This window comes from Thermobia domestica, chromosome 16 (genome assembly GCF_964235325.1).
Source record: "Thermobia domestica chromosome 16, izTheDome1.hap1.1, whole genome shotgun sequence".
Taxonomy (NCBI): Eukaryota; Metazoa; Arthropoda; class Insecta; order Zygentoma; family Lepismatidae; genus Thermobia; species Thermobia domestica.
In genome coordinates this window covers 106,882,689-106,901,268 of record NC_137469.1, presented here as the reverse complement: position 1 = coordinate 106,901,268, position 18,580 = coordinate 106,882,689, and the positions used below count along the sequence as shown (strand labels likewise).

Below are 18,580 nucleotides of genomic sequence, written 5' to 3'. Positions count from 1 at the left end.
GCAATCGTAAGAAAAGACAGTCGTTAAGAAAGGATCATTGCTGCTAGCAAGCAGTAAAGCAGAACTGTTTACTAACGTACGGCTATCAGTTTTCTAGCAGCAAACCTCAGGTCCAAAGTCATTCAATTACCCGATTAGATGGAGAAGTTACGTTATATCAAAATACACATGTCTTCTGGCCATTAAGATATAGCAGCAATTCTTTTATAAGTGCTAAAACAGAAAAACAACAGCATCCTTATTTCGTATCGCTCTCCACAAGCACTTACATTGCTCACAGGAAACTAAACACATGTTGCAGAAACGAACTGCATCTGTACATCGGTAGAATTGCATTTACGTTGATAAATTGTTTTAGAAAGTTAGTGTCACGTCTCAACTGCAGCACATCTTAATTATCTCTAAAAGTTGGAAAGGAAAATAAAAAGACATTCTAAATTATCTAAACATGTACTATAGGAAACACGTTCTTAGTAAGTAGTTAGGGGATAGAAGGATAGTTAGAATAGTTAGGAAATGGAGAGATAATTTTAACAGCCGGTTCCAAAAACTTGAGAAACTATAACAACCAGTTTGGGAGTATCGATACGAACTGGTTGGACGACACCACGGCGAACGCCAAAATTATTTTTGCAGATTTTTAATATCGGTGCAAATTGATATGCCAATGCCATTGAGACGATTAGTCATATAAAAAGATGCCTCAATCTGAAGTAAATGAATACTCGTTTCCTATTGAGGATAGTGCATAGCTAGTAGGCTCGCGTCGAAGTGCGTGGATGTGTCCATAGGAAACAGGTTGAAAGCGACGGTGGATTGAAAAATTGATATTTCATTTGAATGAAAAGCAATCACTACAAGCAAGAAGTGTACCTAGTCTCACTATGCAGACGTAACTTGTTGAAGAAATACTACTTCCTTCTTCGAAGATTATTAAAGAATTTTAGGACTCCAACAAGCTTACTGATAATTTTGTGCATTGTGCAACACAGCTGTTAGATGACATTAGAGGTACTACTTCCATGAAATTGCATTATTTTCTGATGTCTATTTTCTTTCCATTGTGTGTACGTATTCTTTATGAGATTCAATGCGTGTGAGAGATTTACGATGAATGTCAGTTACTTTTGTATATATATATAGTGTTTATATATAAATAGTATATATATCCTATGTATATATAAGTATATATATAGTATATATATATAGCATATATATATATATATATATATATATATATATATATATATATATATATATATATATATAGTGTTTTATTTCTAAAAATGAAGGTGCCGGTACGCTTGACTTCAGGTACCTAATGGTTAAAAGGTTGCATACCTTTCAGAGTATTATTATTATTAACCATAATAATAATGTTCTGTAACATGTCACTGAAGTCTTGTAACTAAAAAATCTTGAGCACACACACACACACACACACACACACACACACACACACATATATATATATATATATATATATATATATATAAGATGCTTTAAAAATATCTAATTCTTACATCTTAATTTTATAATACAATAAACAAAATGATAATCAATATGCCCTAGTGATGTGTTTGCTGTTTCTTTCTCTTGTTGTAAACGGGAGAAACTAGTCTGCTACTGTGTTTTTAAACGGTATGAGTTCTACATATACTGAATTTCAGTAACAACACACATTTAATATATTGTTCACATAATGTTCTTCAGCATGCTGATCATGCTACCAAAATGTTCTACAAACCTCTACCAAATTAATGGATAAACTTTGCGAAAAAAAATCTAGGAGATGTTTTCACTTAATTCTCTTTCTAGTAATCAATAAAAACGTATTAATTGGATACATTAAAATGGGAACTGAGCAAAGGCTCCTGTGCGGAGAAAGTACAGAAGTGGACTCTCTAAACAATTTTTGTACTGGCTTTCAGATTAGTCGGACTTCAGCGTCAAACAAATTTGTTGAGATTGTTTCGTTGTGGGTGGTCAGTATTTCCATAAAAGAATTTGGCCGGTTCAGAGCCCTTATAGTTTAAATTACTGTACAAAAAGGAATTTAAAAAAGGAGGTTCGAGGACGTGCTTGCGAGCGACAGACAGAAGGGCCCAATTATTTCTAGTCCCTGAATACAATTAACTAACTTCAAGAAGGAACAGAGGTTCACAACTCTTTCTCTAGAAAGAAACAAGGGAAGGGTAAACAATAAATATTCTGATTTTCAATAAAACGATAAATATACTATTTGGTATTTTCGAAGTTTCTGGTCAACCCCTTTTTAAGACAGAAGAGGAAAAAAATTGTTCTCATAAAAAAGGTGCAGGTACGTGGTATCGTTGCGTACCGCCAGGAACAAAACACTATGTATATATATACTTCGTATAACAAAAATTGGTGTACACTTTGATTCATGAGATTAATAGAGCTTCCCACGTTGTGAAGGGACACATTGCCGGTTTTTTCATAAACCCCTTTATCATTACAGCCACTGATCTTCATCGTTAAATTACCATTTTTTCGACGTCTCGTAAAACTGTTTATTTTTAAGACAGTTTAAAATGAATTAGATCTAGTCACTCTCAATATATATCATTTTTTTATTTTTAAACATATGTCCACTACTTTCCGACGATAAGAATAGTTTATTACCCTAATCAAATGCTACATGTTACTTAATAATAAGTTACCTTTTATCTCCTGTAATTTGAGTGTCCACGAGTGATCCTTCCACAATGTATTGAACAAGTGAGCATGAACCTAGACAGTCACAAATAATGGATGTCTCATTTCCTTTCTCGAAGCCAGGAGTGTTAGGAGGAGCTTCATTATTCCTTAACCGAGCTACAATATTATATTATTAATACTAAATTTACACATTTCATTTGATATACAATATTTATACAAAAGTAAATACAAACACTAATGTGATCTACGAAAGTAAATCTAATGGGAAATACCGAGAAGAAAACTGCATATCATACGTACATGACGTGTTTTCAACTGACGGTGAACATTTTGAAGCATGTACAAAATCTTTACTTTTTATTATTTGGTTCTCATATTCACTTAGCACTTTATTTTCGTACTCAAAACAGTTTGTAAAAGCTTACTTTTTTATTCACCTATGTTTCAAAACATTGATTAGGTTAGTAGATAAAAATGATATTTAGAAGTGTATGAAGAGAAAGATATCATTACCAAATCAAAAAGAAAATATCATCTATTTTGTTAATTCCGAACATACACTGAGAAAAATCCGTTATCCGGACAGCGGTATAGCGTATAAATATATGGAATTCTTATATTTACTACAGAAATCAGTACGGAGCATACATTATCCATATGCTACATACGCACTGCCCTTAGCTATTACATCATGCCGTTGCAGGATATCTGACATTTAACAGTCTTCTCTAACTTACATAGTATACGTGTGTCACATACGGCAGCTATATCTTACATATGCTTATCTATATGTGAGATCCTGTCCATCTATATATAATTCTTTCGTTCGTACGGAAAGTATGTTTATTCGGAGCACTTATCGGAAAGTACGTTTAAATATACTTTTCAATTATACGTACTGTACGTTAAGTCCAAAAGCTACAGGATTTACACATGTAACCTACGTTTTTACGTACGCCACATTCAGTTTTTTCTCTGTGTGTGCAGTACTTTGTTATACACATTGATAAGCCTTCGCGTATCTTTGTAATACGTAAAATTCTAATTATAACTAATACTACACCATAATGTAAAAGAGGAATCAGTCTGACGAGTGATCAACCTAACTTCTTATCTAAGATGCCAAGCTTCCTTGAATACCCAAGTAAATCAGGTAACATTAATAGTACGTCTAGTTTTTGTTTAATTGATTATTGCACGTAAGCACTCTGCGAAGTATACTGATGCACATACTTTAGTATATTTCTATCTAAATTAAGTCAAATAGGTATTTTCTGTTCACTACATTATATTTTGAATCACATCGGCTACCATATACTTAAACTCACCTTTTAACTAACCCATATCAATAATAATAATAAGCTCAGAGACGTATCCATCTTGGTCTCTGGCATTAATTTTTACTCTGTATTCGAGTGATTAGGACACTTTTTGCATGCAAACAGACAAATAAAATAATGCTCAATTCATTCTATTTTCTCCTACGCTGTGTTAAAATGCTGAAAATACTTTCCATGCAGACAGACTAATACGGTAGTACACAATTGTCTATCTTGATTTCTTGGTATTATTTTCTCAATATTAAAATACTGAAAATACTTTGTATTCAGAGAAAATAATTCAATAGTACACATCCTCCATTTTGTTCTCTTGATATCAATTTTATGCGAATTATAGATGTTAAGAATATCTTTTATGTAGACATAGCAATAGAATTATACGTAATCCTACACCTTGATTTTCATATATTACTTTAACTCTACGTTACCGTAAAATTCTAAGAGTCATTTTCAGTGGTCGAAATGAGACGGTACACGGTGTTATGTCATACCGCCTCTGATTTTACAGTGATGAAGGCATAATTTCTCTGGTTTTTCAATGATTACAACATACCATCACTGGAAAGTAGATGCTAAATATCTTTAATAAATCAATTTATATACACAGTAATTGACGAATAGCTTCGCACATAAAAATATTTTATTTCTTATGTAGAAATAATTTCTAAGTTGACAATGCTGACATTTGTGTTATATTTTTCCTACTTTTTGTTTTCAAAATGAGGTATCTTTAAAGAAGTTAACCTAGTTTATATATTGATGTGCCATACTGAATTGTTTCTTTGTTATGAATGTCTGTGTATTCTTGTCTTAATGCATATATATGCCGTGTTTTGAGCATTGACAGATTTACGGATAATCTGCTCAGGGGACGGACCTTCTGGGGTTTTGGAATACCAGTCGAGTGGGAAACCTGAAGTTTTCCCACATGAAATTGTTAATATCCTCATTCGGGTTTTGAGCATGATTGTGTATAATTCCTTATAATACAACATAAGGGGATTTTTCCCAGAATTTTTTTCCCCAAAAAGTTGTTAGCGGGCGATCAAAGTCTCTACATACCCTCCCCCTCGTTAATACAGAAAAGCTCTCCAATGGTTTTCAGTCATTATATAAAGAGAAATGCAATCTTTTAGGCACCATACACTCATTGCATTTCAACATTTAGATAGCCGGTACGTCGAGTCAAAATCGTAATAAAACATACGGCCTCTGCTTTTTTCCCACTTCGATCACTGGCTATTTTATTACTGACAGACCAATATGGGTTTTAACTGTTAAACATTTGTAACTTGATATACCTTACAATAACAGAGTTGTTTTTATTGTTCACACAATATTTATGTAAAATATAAATGTTCATTCCTTTCTACTAGGGTATGAATTTGAATTCTAGTTTCTTCTTTTTTATTTTTATAGCGCTATTAAAGGATGGGAAACTGTAATTAAAGAATGGGAACAAACTTGGTCATTCACATTAAGAAGGTTATTCTAAACGATAGAATAAGACATTGAATCATCAAGAAGAAACAAAGTTCAACATTAAAATAAACAAACATGGTTAAAAGTTACAATTTATTAGGATTAGGATTTCTGGGCTTTCTGGCTTCGACTTAGATTTCTGGGCTTTTTATACCTATGAAAATGCTAGCATTTCATGTATGGGTCATAATGTCCCTTGGCGATCAAATTTACAATTTATGTAACAAGACAAATAGCATGAGAGCCTTTTATAAAAATAATAATAAGCCATGTTGAAATGATACCTATTCTATAGTAATACAGTGTAGTATTCATAATAACGTACTGAATTGTTATTTACAGCTTTGTTCGCCACACCAATCTTTGTAAATAATTTATAAGTTCAATATTCCTTTATAGAAAGCTCAGCTTGTTTCGTTATAATAATATTATAGTGATATATATTTGTAACGCAATTATTTACTTACTGTCAATTTCTAAAAGACATCGAAAGTCTCTCAACCCACAAACTCGTTTGCCTGCAAATAAAATAATACTACAATACTTAATATTTTAGCAAAAGATTTTACTCTACTTGTCAGATTCAGTTATAAACAGACCTTTTTCACAAGCGAATGTAAAGTAAAAGGTTTAACCTGCGCTAATGTATTTCCACTACATATGTATTAAAATTAAGTTATTCTAAAATATTTATTTAAAAATTAAAAAAAATCTCTGTTACAATTTTAACAAAAGAATTATTAGTAAATACTTTTATAATTCTCAATGCCAGCATTAATCATAATGTTAATTCTATCAAATAATAGTAAATTCAAATTAAATTCGAAAACAAATTTCTCGAGAATGCTTAAAACAAGTTAGAAGATAATTGTAAAAATAAGAAGACGGAAGTTCTATAGCATCTTATTTCTAGGGTAAGATTATTATTTATCACATAAGTCAGACGTGACAAATGATCATACAACAAAATCATCCAAAAATGCTGTGTTTGCCTGAGTCGTTGATAGAGGATTGTACATTCCTGTTCAAAAAAATCCACTCACTTCTCTTTGAAAAGTGCTGCACTCTAATCCACACTTGCTATTAAATCAAAGAAATGTTATTTTTGTTGTTCTAATTGACATCTTTACTTACGCCAAAAATACACAAATCTCTTACTTATGATTGCCAGGACATAACCTTATAAAACGAATTGGGGTTTTAATATTTTTTGAACAAAATGGTACATTCGGTGTCCGACAGTGATGATATACAGATGAAAAATGAGTCGTGTTCGTAGAAACAATAATTTATGCAGAATTTTGAACTTAGTGGGGTATTCAAAAAATCTGGGGGGTGCAATCTTGAATTAAGCTCTTTTAACTATTATCTTCTTTTTAATTAGTTTTTTTTAAAAATTAAAATTCGTTAATGCAACGAACGATTGTATTGGATTTTCTTCCTCAGCCAGAGCCAATTAGCGTCGATTTTCTCATGCTTGGTGTGAAGTCGAGATGAAATCATTGGCAATCGATTGATCAAACGTTGTTGTGACCATCACAGCCGTGTAGCGTGCTTTGCTTGAAAATTTATCTTGTCGAAAGTAAGTTGTTTTATTATATTGACACTTAGAAACAAGAATTCAAAATCATAACCAAAATAGTAAGATTTTTAATGGTTGTCTTCCCGTTCTGCCTAAAGACTCTAAAGCACTTTGTAGAAAATATTTTAAATGTTATCATCTTTAGGCAGATTTCCGTTCTGCCTAATCTTTCGAGACGAGAAATTCTGGCCAGGGAGGCATTTCCTCAAGAGAATTTTTCTTTAGTAATTGTAACAGATTCTGTAAAAAGAATAACTATTTCTTCAAGTTTTAGATGTAATTCTACTTCTTGTTCTAGGAAAAATGAGTAGATACAGTTCTGTTATTAACAGTGTTATTCACATTTACTTAAGTAGAAATGAATGTGATTTAAAAAAAAAACTACCTGCAGAGAAATGGAGAATTGATTGACTCAGTTGCAAGAAAACCGTTTGACACTGTAGCTGAAACGAAGATAACGCGAACTTACTTTGATCTAGTATCAAGTCATTTCACAACAAAATTGTATTCAGTTTTCCAGTAGTTCATCTCCAACATGCTAAGGCTCGCAGTCAGATGTGGTTTTAGGATTTTAATTTTGGGAAGGCCCGCTCCCTTGCGTATGGATACATATGAACATTTGATTGATTGATGACAATAGATAATGACGATTGATTCATGTTGTTTATTAAATAATTATTTACCATTAATATAAAAAGTGGAAAATATATTTACTCTTTATTGTATCTTTTAGTGTTTATATATTTTTCAAAACTTTTGGGTAGGCCCGTGCTTTCCCGGACTACCCGCTAAAACTGCCACTAAACAAGTTTGGCCACATACGGCCCTTATCTCCGATTATCTTACCTTTTGATTTGATTGAAACTAAAAAAACCGCGATTATTTCAATATTGATATTGAGTATTGATGCTATTTACACTGACAATATAAATATGAAAATAGAAATATATATGATACTATTGCATATTGTAGGTATAGGGTTATCTACATAAGACAAATCAGCTCATAAGATAATGCCGGAAAAAGAGTTGCGATGTAGAAACATTAACATTCTTTCTTAAGAGTTGCCTTATGCATCCTCTTTCATTACTTACATAAGGCCAAACGTGCCTTGAGGATGTGAACTGTGGCAGCTTTTACGTACTGCTACTCTTAGCATGTTAGAGATGAACTATTGAAAAAGTGAATAAAATCTTAATGTGAAATAATTTAATATTATATCGAATTAAGTTTATGTTATGTTCGTTTCAGTTACAGGCCCGCAACCAGCCACAGAGGTTTGGGGGGGGGGCATTAATATGTTAGGGGACCAAGTCATTAAAAATTCTGTTACGAATAGCTAAATTGTGTTTTTTGTATTAATAATAGAATTTTGTGCAGGTCTGGAGGTTAACCCTCCTTTGGTTGCGGACCTGTACAATTTCAATGGCATACCGCTTTCTTGCAACAGTCAATCAATTTTCCATTTGCCCGCAGGTATTTTTTTAAAAAGTCACATTCATCTTTACCAAAGTAGATGTGAATAACATTGCTGATAAAGAATATCCTTGTCATTTTTTCGAGAACAACAAGAAGAATACCGTCTAAAATTTATGATAGAACTTGGAAGAAATAGTTATTCTTCTTACAGCCTATGTTAGAATTACCAAACAGATTATTACGAATGCAGGACAAACTTCAAGAGGACAAACCCCAAGGAAAATTCAGACAAAACTGACTAAATTCAAGCGACAGAATCGTAGGCGCAGATTAATAAAAGAATGATTATTTTTTCTTCAACTGTTATGCATCTAAAATGTTATCTGAAATTCTTCACTTTACGGAAATAACATTTTTAATAAAATGCTGAAAACTCAATAAAAGACGCAAGAATGTTGTAGTAAGTACTGTATGTATTTCACATTTTGATCTTTGCTATAAAAAAAACCTTGATCAGTATTTCAGAATTAAAATAAATATTTATACATTACTCAAAATAAAAGACTGCTATATGCTACCACAGAAGAACGACTTTTTAAAAATCAAATAGCATCACAGTTACATTTCGTATTTAAAATGAATCATCTTACTGTAATATGCTAAACATGTTCCAAAAATAGGAATACCGAGAACTTTTCATATGGGTATGTGTGAAGGTAATTAAAGCTAATCTGCTATTTTATTATAACATTTATGTTTTATTGAGTTTTTAGCATTTTAAAAGAAAGAAAAAACATTTCAGTTAAAAAAATATAGATAACATTTTAGAATATATGACAATTGAAAGGAAAAAATAATCATATAGGGTGTGAACTGGTACATCCAATAAATACTCCTGTGATTTTGTCCTCGTCAGAATTTTCCTTGCATTTTGACCGCTTGGATTTAGTTCCCGCCCTCGTTATTACAGCCATTTTATACACGAGTTCCGATCTGCATACAAACACGCTAGGAGTCAAGCTTTTCGATGCTGCAGTTCCCTAAAAATTTTCTCCTCGCATAGAATTCCCTGTTTCCAAAGATTAGGCATTTCGGAAATTCCCGTTCTGCTTAAAAATAAAATCGATTAAAATACTTTTCTACAAAGTCCTGGAGGGCTTTATGCAGAACGAGAATGTATCTTTTTCATTTTGCACCCCTCCTAGTTGGAGGGTTGTAAGGAATTTATTTCCGGAGGGTGTCCGAAAATTTTAGGGTGGTGCTGGGAGGGTGTGAGGGAGGTGTAGATAAATCTCTGCGTAGAAACTCAATGCTCGTAGCAGGTGTTGACGTACCAAAAAAGTGATGCAGTACTTCCCTGATTTCATGGTATACCAAATTGATGACGCACATGCAAGGACCGTATAGTTTTTGCAGTTAACGGATTTGTTTCGCAGAATTATGCCGCTGTGTCTGCTGTTCATACAATAAACATTGACCTGTTATGGTTAAAGATCAGAATATTATTTCAATCAAAATGCAACGTCGCTGCACCTCAGCAAACTGGGTTTGTTTAACAGAATAGAAACAGTTCATCCACTAAAGAAATGTAGAATAATTCAAGAACAAGAATATAATTACAAACTTTCGACTGCTCCATAACGAATGAGTTTGTCAAAAACTGCCCTGAAAAAAAAATGCATGTAAGATTTTTAGTGGAATAACACAATCAAATCCACGGGTAGTCTGCTAAACAAACAACATTGTAAGTGATTTTACTTCCGTATTTGCTTCCACATTCTATCTACTTGTGTAATCTGGCACCAACTGATTAGTATCTCTTTCCGTAGCTGAATTTGAATGAGGTAGAACCACTTGTAAATAGGTGGATATAAAATATACCTCAAAAGATTGACTTTAGAAGCAAATATCAACCAAGCAGAAATCATTCAACTATATACACATTATATTGAAAAAATGCATGTAATACAAATAAAAACTAAAATTTGTAGAACTTAAAAGCATACGTAGTATAATCAACAGTTGGTAACATTAATTATGTTTTTAATCTGCATGTTCATTATTTTGTCTCTTCTTTTTGACACTTCATAAGGCATGCAGGAAACACGCATTTCACTTTGAAAATAATGACAGTAGGTAGAAACCTCGGTGCAACACAGCAATTGAAATATCATGCCTAATAATAGGCAGTATAGGGAAGATAAGCTACAGGAAAATAAAATATATGATTCATGGTAGAAAAGAATGGAAATCAATCGAATCATTACTGCCTCTCGCTGAGGAAGAAGCCCACTCTGATCCAATTCCACGCGAACATAATATTCATTCCCATCACTGTTTACAAAGATCATCTAGCTCCAAACTCTTGTTTATTTTCAATGCAGTAACTCACCTAGTATCATCAAACAAAATCGTCCATGGTTCTTGACTAGTATCGTCATGTGCCTTAAAATCTGTGATAATGCATAAAAATTCATACATTAGCTGTTTCAAAGCATAAATGAATATATTACATTATATTACGAGAGAATAAGAAAAAGAGTATTGCAGTACAGAGATCAGGTCGAGCATTGCCATAGCCAAAGAAGCATTCAACAAGAAAAGGTTACTCTTAACTAGCAGTCTTAATATTGGACTAAGGAAGAAATTGGTCAAGTGCTATATATGAAGCATTTGCACTTTATGGTTCAGAGACTTGGACATTACGAAATGTAGTATTGGAGGAAGAAGGAAAAGGTAAAATGGAAAGAAACAATAACAAACGAAGACGTTTTAAAATGAATAGGAGAGAAGATGACGCTTCTACCCACCGCCCTTCGTAGAAAGGCCAATTAGATTGGACACATCTTGCGAAGAAATTGTCTTCATACCGCCATAGAAGGAAAGATGGAACTAAAGCAAGGAATAGGGAGAACAATAAGGCAATTGATCGATGACTTGAAAATTAGAAGAAAATGTTGGGAGTTGAAAGAGGAAGCTGAGAATCGAGAAACGTGGAAGAAACTTTTCCAGGCCCAAACTGAAAATTAAGAAGAAAAACCTTGATTAGTCCCGGGACCTGCCAATAGGCAGAATACTTATTATTATTATTATTATTATTATTATTATTATTATTATTATTATTATTATTAATAATAATAATAATAAGAAGAAGAAGAAGAAGAAAGCTCTTCAAACGAGAAGTGTTAAATTGGAAAGATAAGTTGATCGCTATTGTACTACTTACCCCATTCTGGAAAGAAGTACGGCGTACATTGACATTTGCTCTTTATATAATTCAATCGGCATTCAATGTAACAGTTAGTTTGGCTGTAATTTTTACTTAATGTTAATTGCGATTCTTCTTGGAAGAGACATCGTCTGGTTGTTTTGGGTATTCGTTTCACTTCGTCAGTAGTCTCAGTAATGACAGGAGATATTTGTAAACGTAAAACCTTTCTTGCAACGAAAGGCACTATGAAACCCATTGATGCATCTGGATAAATGTATGGATTATGGACATAGATCTGAAAAGAATAGATAGTAAGTATGTATCACAAGCAAGATTTTCAATTAGAAACTATTTTCGTCTGAAACATGTATTGAAATAATCTGATACTACATTCTAACACGAGCAATATTATAAGAGGTAGAACCATCTTCTCTGAATAGATTAACATTTCATAATTATTCGTGGAACACATTTACTGTATTGTTTAAGGCCGAGATTTAATCTTCAAGTTCTTTGCTTGTGGGAACACATGATTTTGGCTCACGATGCTTGTAAAACTCTATATGCTTTTTCTTCATTCATTCTAGTATGCCACTATTGACCACGTCTCTAACTCACTCAGCCCTCCAGTTTAAGGCTAAAAACAAAATTGTTTTCATAGCTGCAGAAATAATAATAATAATAATAATAATAATAATAATAATAATAATAATGACACAATTTTATTTGACCCTCTCCCAACTCAACGTATGCTAGATTAATGTTGACAACTTCTTTCGTGGGTGATACCAAATACTTATTACATGTTCCTTACGATTATTAATTTACATATACACTAACTAAAATTCTCGTTTTGCGCACTGTAAAATTAGATTTATGTAAACTATTTGAAATATATATTGAAACCTTTTTTCCACTGTTATGGTACCTGTTTGAATGAAGAAGTAAAACGAGGAAAACTCAGTTCAACTCAAGTTCTATGTCAAAACTGTATTTTGTGTGGGGAAGCCTTTGCTCGAGGGCGAATGAAGCCCCTTCGGATACATATTTGAAACAAAACCATGGAAACCATGGCAGTTGCAAGTGCTAACTGTTTCCAAAACTTTACTTAAAATAGTTCAAATACTTCTTGACTTCGGACATTCTATAAATACAAAATAGTAAATTAAGAAAGTTTACAAACATCTTTGCCCTGGAAGCGCACATTTCGAAAATATTATGGTAGGTTACCTCTTATTAAAATCAGAAAAGTGAGACTTATAATATTGTATTTTCCGTATATCAGTACGTTCTCTACTCCTCACCATAACGCCTGAACGCAAGTTAATTTGCCTCCTAATACCATTTCTCCGCAGAAAATAAAACAAAAACACGTTTATTTATTTATTTATTTATTTATTTATTGCTTATTGTTCCTACACAAAGTTTGGTTGCAATTCTTCATGCCCCTTTGTCATGTACTGTCATTAGCACTTTTGATATTTCCTAATCAAAGATTTGGAGGGGTCCGTGCCTCACCTAACCGTTTTCTTCAGGAAACTACGGAACACGTACCTCCCCATTTTAGGTCTACAATATCTGTGCACAATTTCGTTCACTTCCGTCCACTTCTTCTTACCTTTCGTCCATCAACTTTCAAAATGTTGGGTGAGTGATTTGCCCCCTAAAACCCTTTTTCCGCAGAAAATGAAAAAAAATGCATTCGTTTATTTCATGTGTAGTATTTACCTACCAAATATTATCAAAATCGGAGTATTGCGCTTGGGAAGTGTTACATGTGAGTGATTGATTACAACAGCAAGTTACGAAAGTCTTATCGCTTCTTATCTTACACGATATTTGAACATACACTTTATCTGAACAGAGTGTATCAGTCAACTAATACAGTGGGTGAGTCAAGTAATTTTGTTACCTTCGGTGTCAACGAGAGTCAATATTTCAAAGGTTTTATTTTCGATTCAAGAATATGTGCCTGAGAAGTAAAGAACACAATGACAAGTGTGTGATAAATATTTGTTTGCTTGCAGTGCCTTTTCATATCTTTGACTTATTTGTTCTTTGAGGTTTCGTCTTTGGGAAACTTAGAGGAAGGGTATGAAAACTCCAAGAAAATCTACACACGTGGTATTTGTCCACCATCAGGTTCACTTTGTGAAAGCTGCGTCGAAATAGGTACACCACTGACTAGAGTGTCAGATGCTCTATCACTGAGTCAGTGCAATTCCCAATTCGCTTTTTCATTTTAATGTTTCTAGGTAAACATAAAACATAATTATTGTAACTTCCAAATGCAGTACGCTTATTTGTAACGCACTGGAAGTACAGGGAGAAGTACATCACACTTGGTACATCTCTACTTGAAAGTGATGTCAATAGGATTATAATTTTACTATTTAGGAGAGAATTACATGTAGTATAATACAATCTCACAAATCATGTAGTTATTTAAAGATGTATCGTATTATATTTTCTGAAAAGGATGTGGGTATTTTAAATAAACGATTTCAATAACATCATAAATGCTGTAAATGCTGATGTCAGATGCTGAGAATTGAATTATCATTTTGTTCATCAGTTGCAATACTAAATAGATAACACTTCATTACACAGGGCTGATCGTCATACTGGCCTCGGGGTCATATTTAAATCTAATATTTTATTTCAACTTTACTTAACTCATAAGTGTAAAGGTGCCTTGCATTTATAACGAATTTGGAAATTAGTTCAGAGAAATATTTGCATCTTTAGACGCATAACTATTTATGTGAGGTAGAAGCCGGAATACGCTGCAATAATCTGGGATGTAATTTTGTGGAATCATCACAGTTGAAAGTGTGCAGATGGGAAAGACGTGTAGAAAAAGCCTCATTGCATTGGAATGCTTCGACATATCGAGTTCACGTATTTGAACATCCATATAATTATTAAATTATATAATACGTATGTGGACTGACTCCAGATACGGAGGGATAGCATGACTAAATTAAAGAGACCACTTCCATCATTAATTTTATTTATAAAAATTTTAAAAAAGTGAAAATACAAAGAACTTTACAATTCGGAAATATGAAAATACAAGCTTAAAGTATTACCAAATGACATGTATGGGCACAACCCCTAAATTACAAACTGGGTGCTAGAAGGTTACCACGCTAAGCCGCGATTTATTGAAAATAGTAATTTTGATGATTCGTACTTGCAACTTGCATTGATCACATTGCAATCACACTGCAATCGCATTGCATTGCAATCGCATTGCAATCACATACCTGATCTTATAACGAGCGTCCGGAGCAAAGATCCAAGTACACTAGACGAATGCCGGAAGAGAACAACTTGAGCTCGGCTAGGGGCCTCGCTTATAAAGGGACTTCGTCCCACGCATTTTCTGCTAGTTCTGACGTAGCTCGGGAGCTAGCGTCACGAGCCTTGACGAGCTTGGAGAAGCTTTTCACGCGCATGCCAAATAGTGACCAAGACTTCTAGTTTTTCTATGATTTTCCCCATCACGCCGGGGCGGAAGTATCTATTTTACATTTACTAATACATCTTTATTTCACGTTCAGCTTCAAATACATAATGTTTTTATGTACTACGTAATTGCTTGCGTGATGTTCAATAAATTAACAGCAGCGACCCAGAACTGTGATTTGGGCAAATCAAAGCCAGGGTCATGCCACTATTACATGCGTGTGGGTTGGCGTCAATGAGACATCAGGTTGCTAATACAATCAATGCCTCGCTTGACTCCGTTCTCCCTTTCTCTCTTTTTCTCCTACACACACAAATAGAAAAGCGCGGGCGTCTCACCCCATAGTTTGAGTCCGGCTTAGGACTTCGACGCTTAACTATGTAACAGTATCTTAACCTGTAAATAATTAGATGTTTATAGAAGATACGATACGAAATATATACGGGTATTTTTTTTCAAAATTATTCATTGTAATCCTGCGATTCCAGGCGAAGTAATTTAACCAATGTTTTCGGTATAAATTTTGATAGTACAAAATTTCAACTATTCGCCAAAGTAAATATCAGTGATATTTTTCTTTCATAATATAACATATTGTCTCTATGATATGTTAATGAATAAAACAACAAGTGCATCTTATACACATTCTATATAGGTATACACACATAAAATCATACGTACATTTACATAAGATCATATTGCAATTTTAATTGTGATATAATGGAATTTGTGTATCGTAATCAAATGTGTTTCTGTATCTATATTGTGTATGTGTATGTGGTTATTTGAGAAGAAGCACAAAGTATCACTTACATCATTTCCTGGTGGTCTATCATTTCCTTGTATAGTTTCTCCAATTGAATTTCTGAAGAAAATTTCAAGGCCAGTAGAACTTCCCTTCGCAAAATTACGAAGAGGAGGTATATGGCTGTAAATTTCAAAAAATGCAATAAATTAATTTTAATGTGGTACTATTGTGTGTTCTATTTAACCATTCACTATTCAAAGGGTAATAATGGTGCCAACTTTCGATTGTACTAATTTTTACAATTAATACAAAGTATATGTGAACTAATTAATTATATGTTTGGAACGCTGGTGTCGATTCTATTTAGCAGAGACATAATATCGCTGATGGTGGAACAATTTATGAATTGAGTGTCAAATTAATGATCTTACATTATAGATGTAAATTCCTAACAATTTTTAAGGTGTGAATGGAAATAAAAAAGGAATGAAAAAAATAAACTAGGGTTTAAAATAAAAATAGAATTATATAGTCTTTACGTACAAACAAAGAAGTTGAATTTTGTCTTTGCCCTCGCAAAGTGAACTGTATGGTGTATAATTGTGGGACATTAAACGACATGAAAACGAAAAGAATAGCCAATACGAGAGAACACGTTACGAGAACGTTACTGAGTTCTATAAGATGAACAAAAACATAAAACATTGTTACCATAAAGTAAAAAATGTAAAATGCAGCTAATATTATTCTGTATTTATGAACATTCTTGGATAGCCGAGTATTCATCAACTATATCGAATACAAAGCGAAACGATTCATTAGTCACAATCACGATTAGATATTATGTTCTTGATACTACTGAAATAATGGTCGGAGTAGCGTAACATTTTACGTTAATATTTTTCAGCAAAGCATCTTATTTAGATATATATAAATTGTAGTTCATACTATTTGCTTCAGATGTTTAAAAATACATTTAATTGCTAGGGTCTTAGCATGCTTCCAACAACGAGGGAATGTAAGGTTCGTATACTATATGAACCTTGAGTTTAATGTAGAATTCGATCCATATAAACTGTTCTACCCGGATTATAAACTAGTTGGTGATTTGTTTGAAAAAATAGGTTCATTTTGTCAATTTTTGTCTTATTTACATATGTAGAGTAAGTTGAGCAAGTTAAATAAAACTTCCACTAAACTGTTTGCGTGTTAAAGCTCTTTCGCCTTCTATTAAGTGTTAACAAAAGCAGAGACAAATAACAAGATAGGGAATTTCGATAGACAGAAAATAATCTTAGACTAATAAAGTTATTTTATGAAAAGATAGTTCCATGTCGTTTCTTCTAGTACACATATCAACGGATGCAGTTTCTGGTTTAATGCGCAACGTCCCTTACATGTTAGCGTGTCACGAAAGGATGTGTAATCAATTACTATTTTATTTTATAGAATGTTAGCATTGTGGGATTTGAATTCCAGATCTTCATTACGTGTCTCTGTTTGGATGTAATTGAACACATTTACACGAGTTGCATAATAATTGTATTATTGTACTGTTGAGGATCCGGTCTCTTGGTTCGATCCCCGGAGGATTCATTACAGAAGAAAACATTATTATTTTTTTTTAATTTTTGATTTATGTAGTCTAAAGGCTCGAAGAGCATTTTGTATTACTTTTCTTTTCTGTGTTATTAAACCCAGCATGAAAGGCAAATGTCCTAGAAGTCCCTTACCTCTTCCTCTTCCGCTTATGCAGCCGATTGACAAACAAACGAGACGCTGAATCTTGTTTTCCGTGTCTAGCTTCCGCAGTCAGCATTGAGGAAAACGTTCTCCTGAGGTTTGTGTTTTCTGTATTTACACCTAGAGTCAGAGATTCCTGCCTTCCGCTTTGTCTTCAAGTTTTTGCCGGGTTCGATCCTGATGAGTCTGGGCTTGGAGGACATCGCCTCTGATGAGGTCGGCCTGGACAACGAACTTCGGAGTGACGTCGAAATGATGAGGTTGACGTGGGTGGCGTCTAGAGAGACGCCTTGACCATATTTGGAAGACCACATGACAGGAAGGAGGGACCCGGAAAAATGGAACTGAAACAAAACCATCGGGCAGAGGAGTCTCAGAAAAGAAGTGGTTGGATTGTTGACAAAGGAGCTTCTCCGTAATTCTCTCGCGTTGGCTAGATACGCAATCATGGATTGTTTTCATCAGATTAAGGTAAAGTACCTTTTTTGCCAAGCAGTATTCGAACACCAGGCTGTATAAGCTCGCCCCTAGAAATTCATCACCTTAGCTCTACCTTTTCCTTAAGTTTGCCATGCTATTTTCTAAAAAGAGTTTGAGTTTTATTTCAAATCTTATCGATAGATGCATGTCAGTATAAAACTTGGCCGTATGCCATATGAGCAGTGTAAAGTTAGAAAATGCATTTTAGTTGGAACGAATATTAATCTTATTAGATCTCATTGGTTTACTCTTAATGTACCTTCCCGACATTCATTCCGTTACTGGAAAAGTCAGAATTCCAGTCACGTTTCATGGTGGAAGCGCCTACGGTTTGGTCTCTGTGAGTTCTCTCGTGAGTTTTAGAAATTTTGCCTCCCACCTATTTGTTTAGCACTTATTTGGAATTTCCCCCACCCTACCA

At 33.5% G+C, this 18,580-nt stretch overlaps 1 protein-coding gene across 1 annotated transcript in view; it reads right to left on the bottom strand.

Annotated features, from left to right (window-relative positions):
* The window catches only part of LOC145672558 (pickpocket protein 28-like), a 33,442-nt gene extending 15,687 nt beyond the window's left edge, over window positions 1–17,755 (bottom strand). Inside the window, exons 1-5 of the mRNA XM_081741717.1 lie at window positions 17,670–17,755; window positions 16,002–16,116; window positions 11,732–12,011; window positions 5,972–6,022; window positions 2,685–2,838 (exon numbers count right to left, since the gene is read on the bottom strand). Coding sequence (XP_081597843.1) covers window positions 2,685–2,838; window positions 5,972–6,022; window positions 11,732–12,011; window positions 16,002–16,116; window positions 17,670–17,755 — 686 coding nt within the window. The remainder of the gene's footprint in view (window positions 1–2,684; window positions 2,839–5,971; window positions 6,023–11,731; window positions 12,012–16,001; window positions 16,117–17,669) is intronic.
* Window positions 17,756–18,580: the final 825 nt, after the last annotated feature.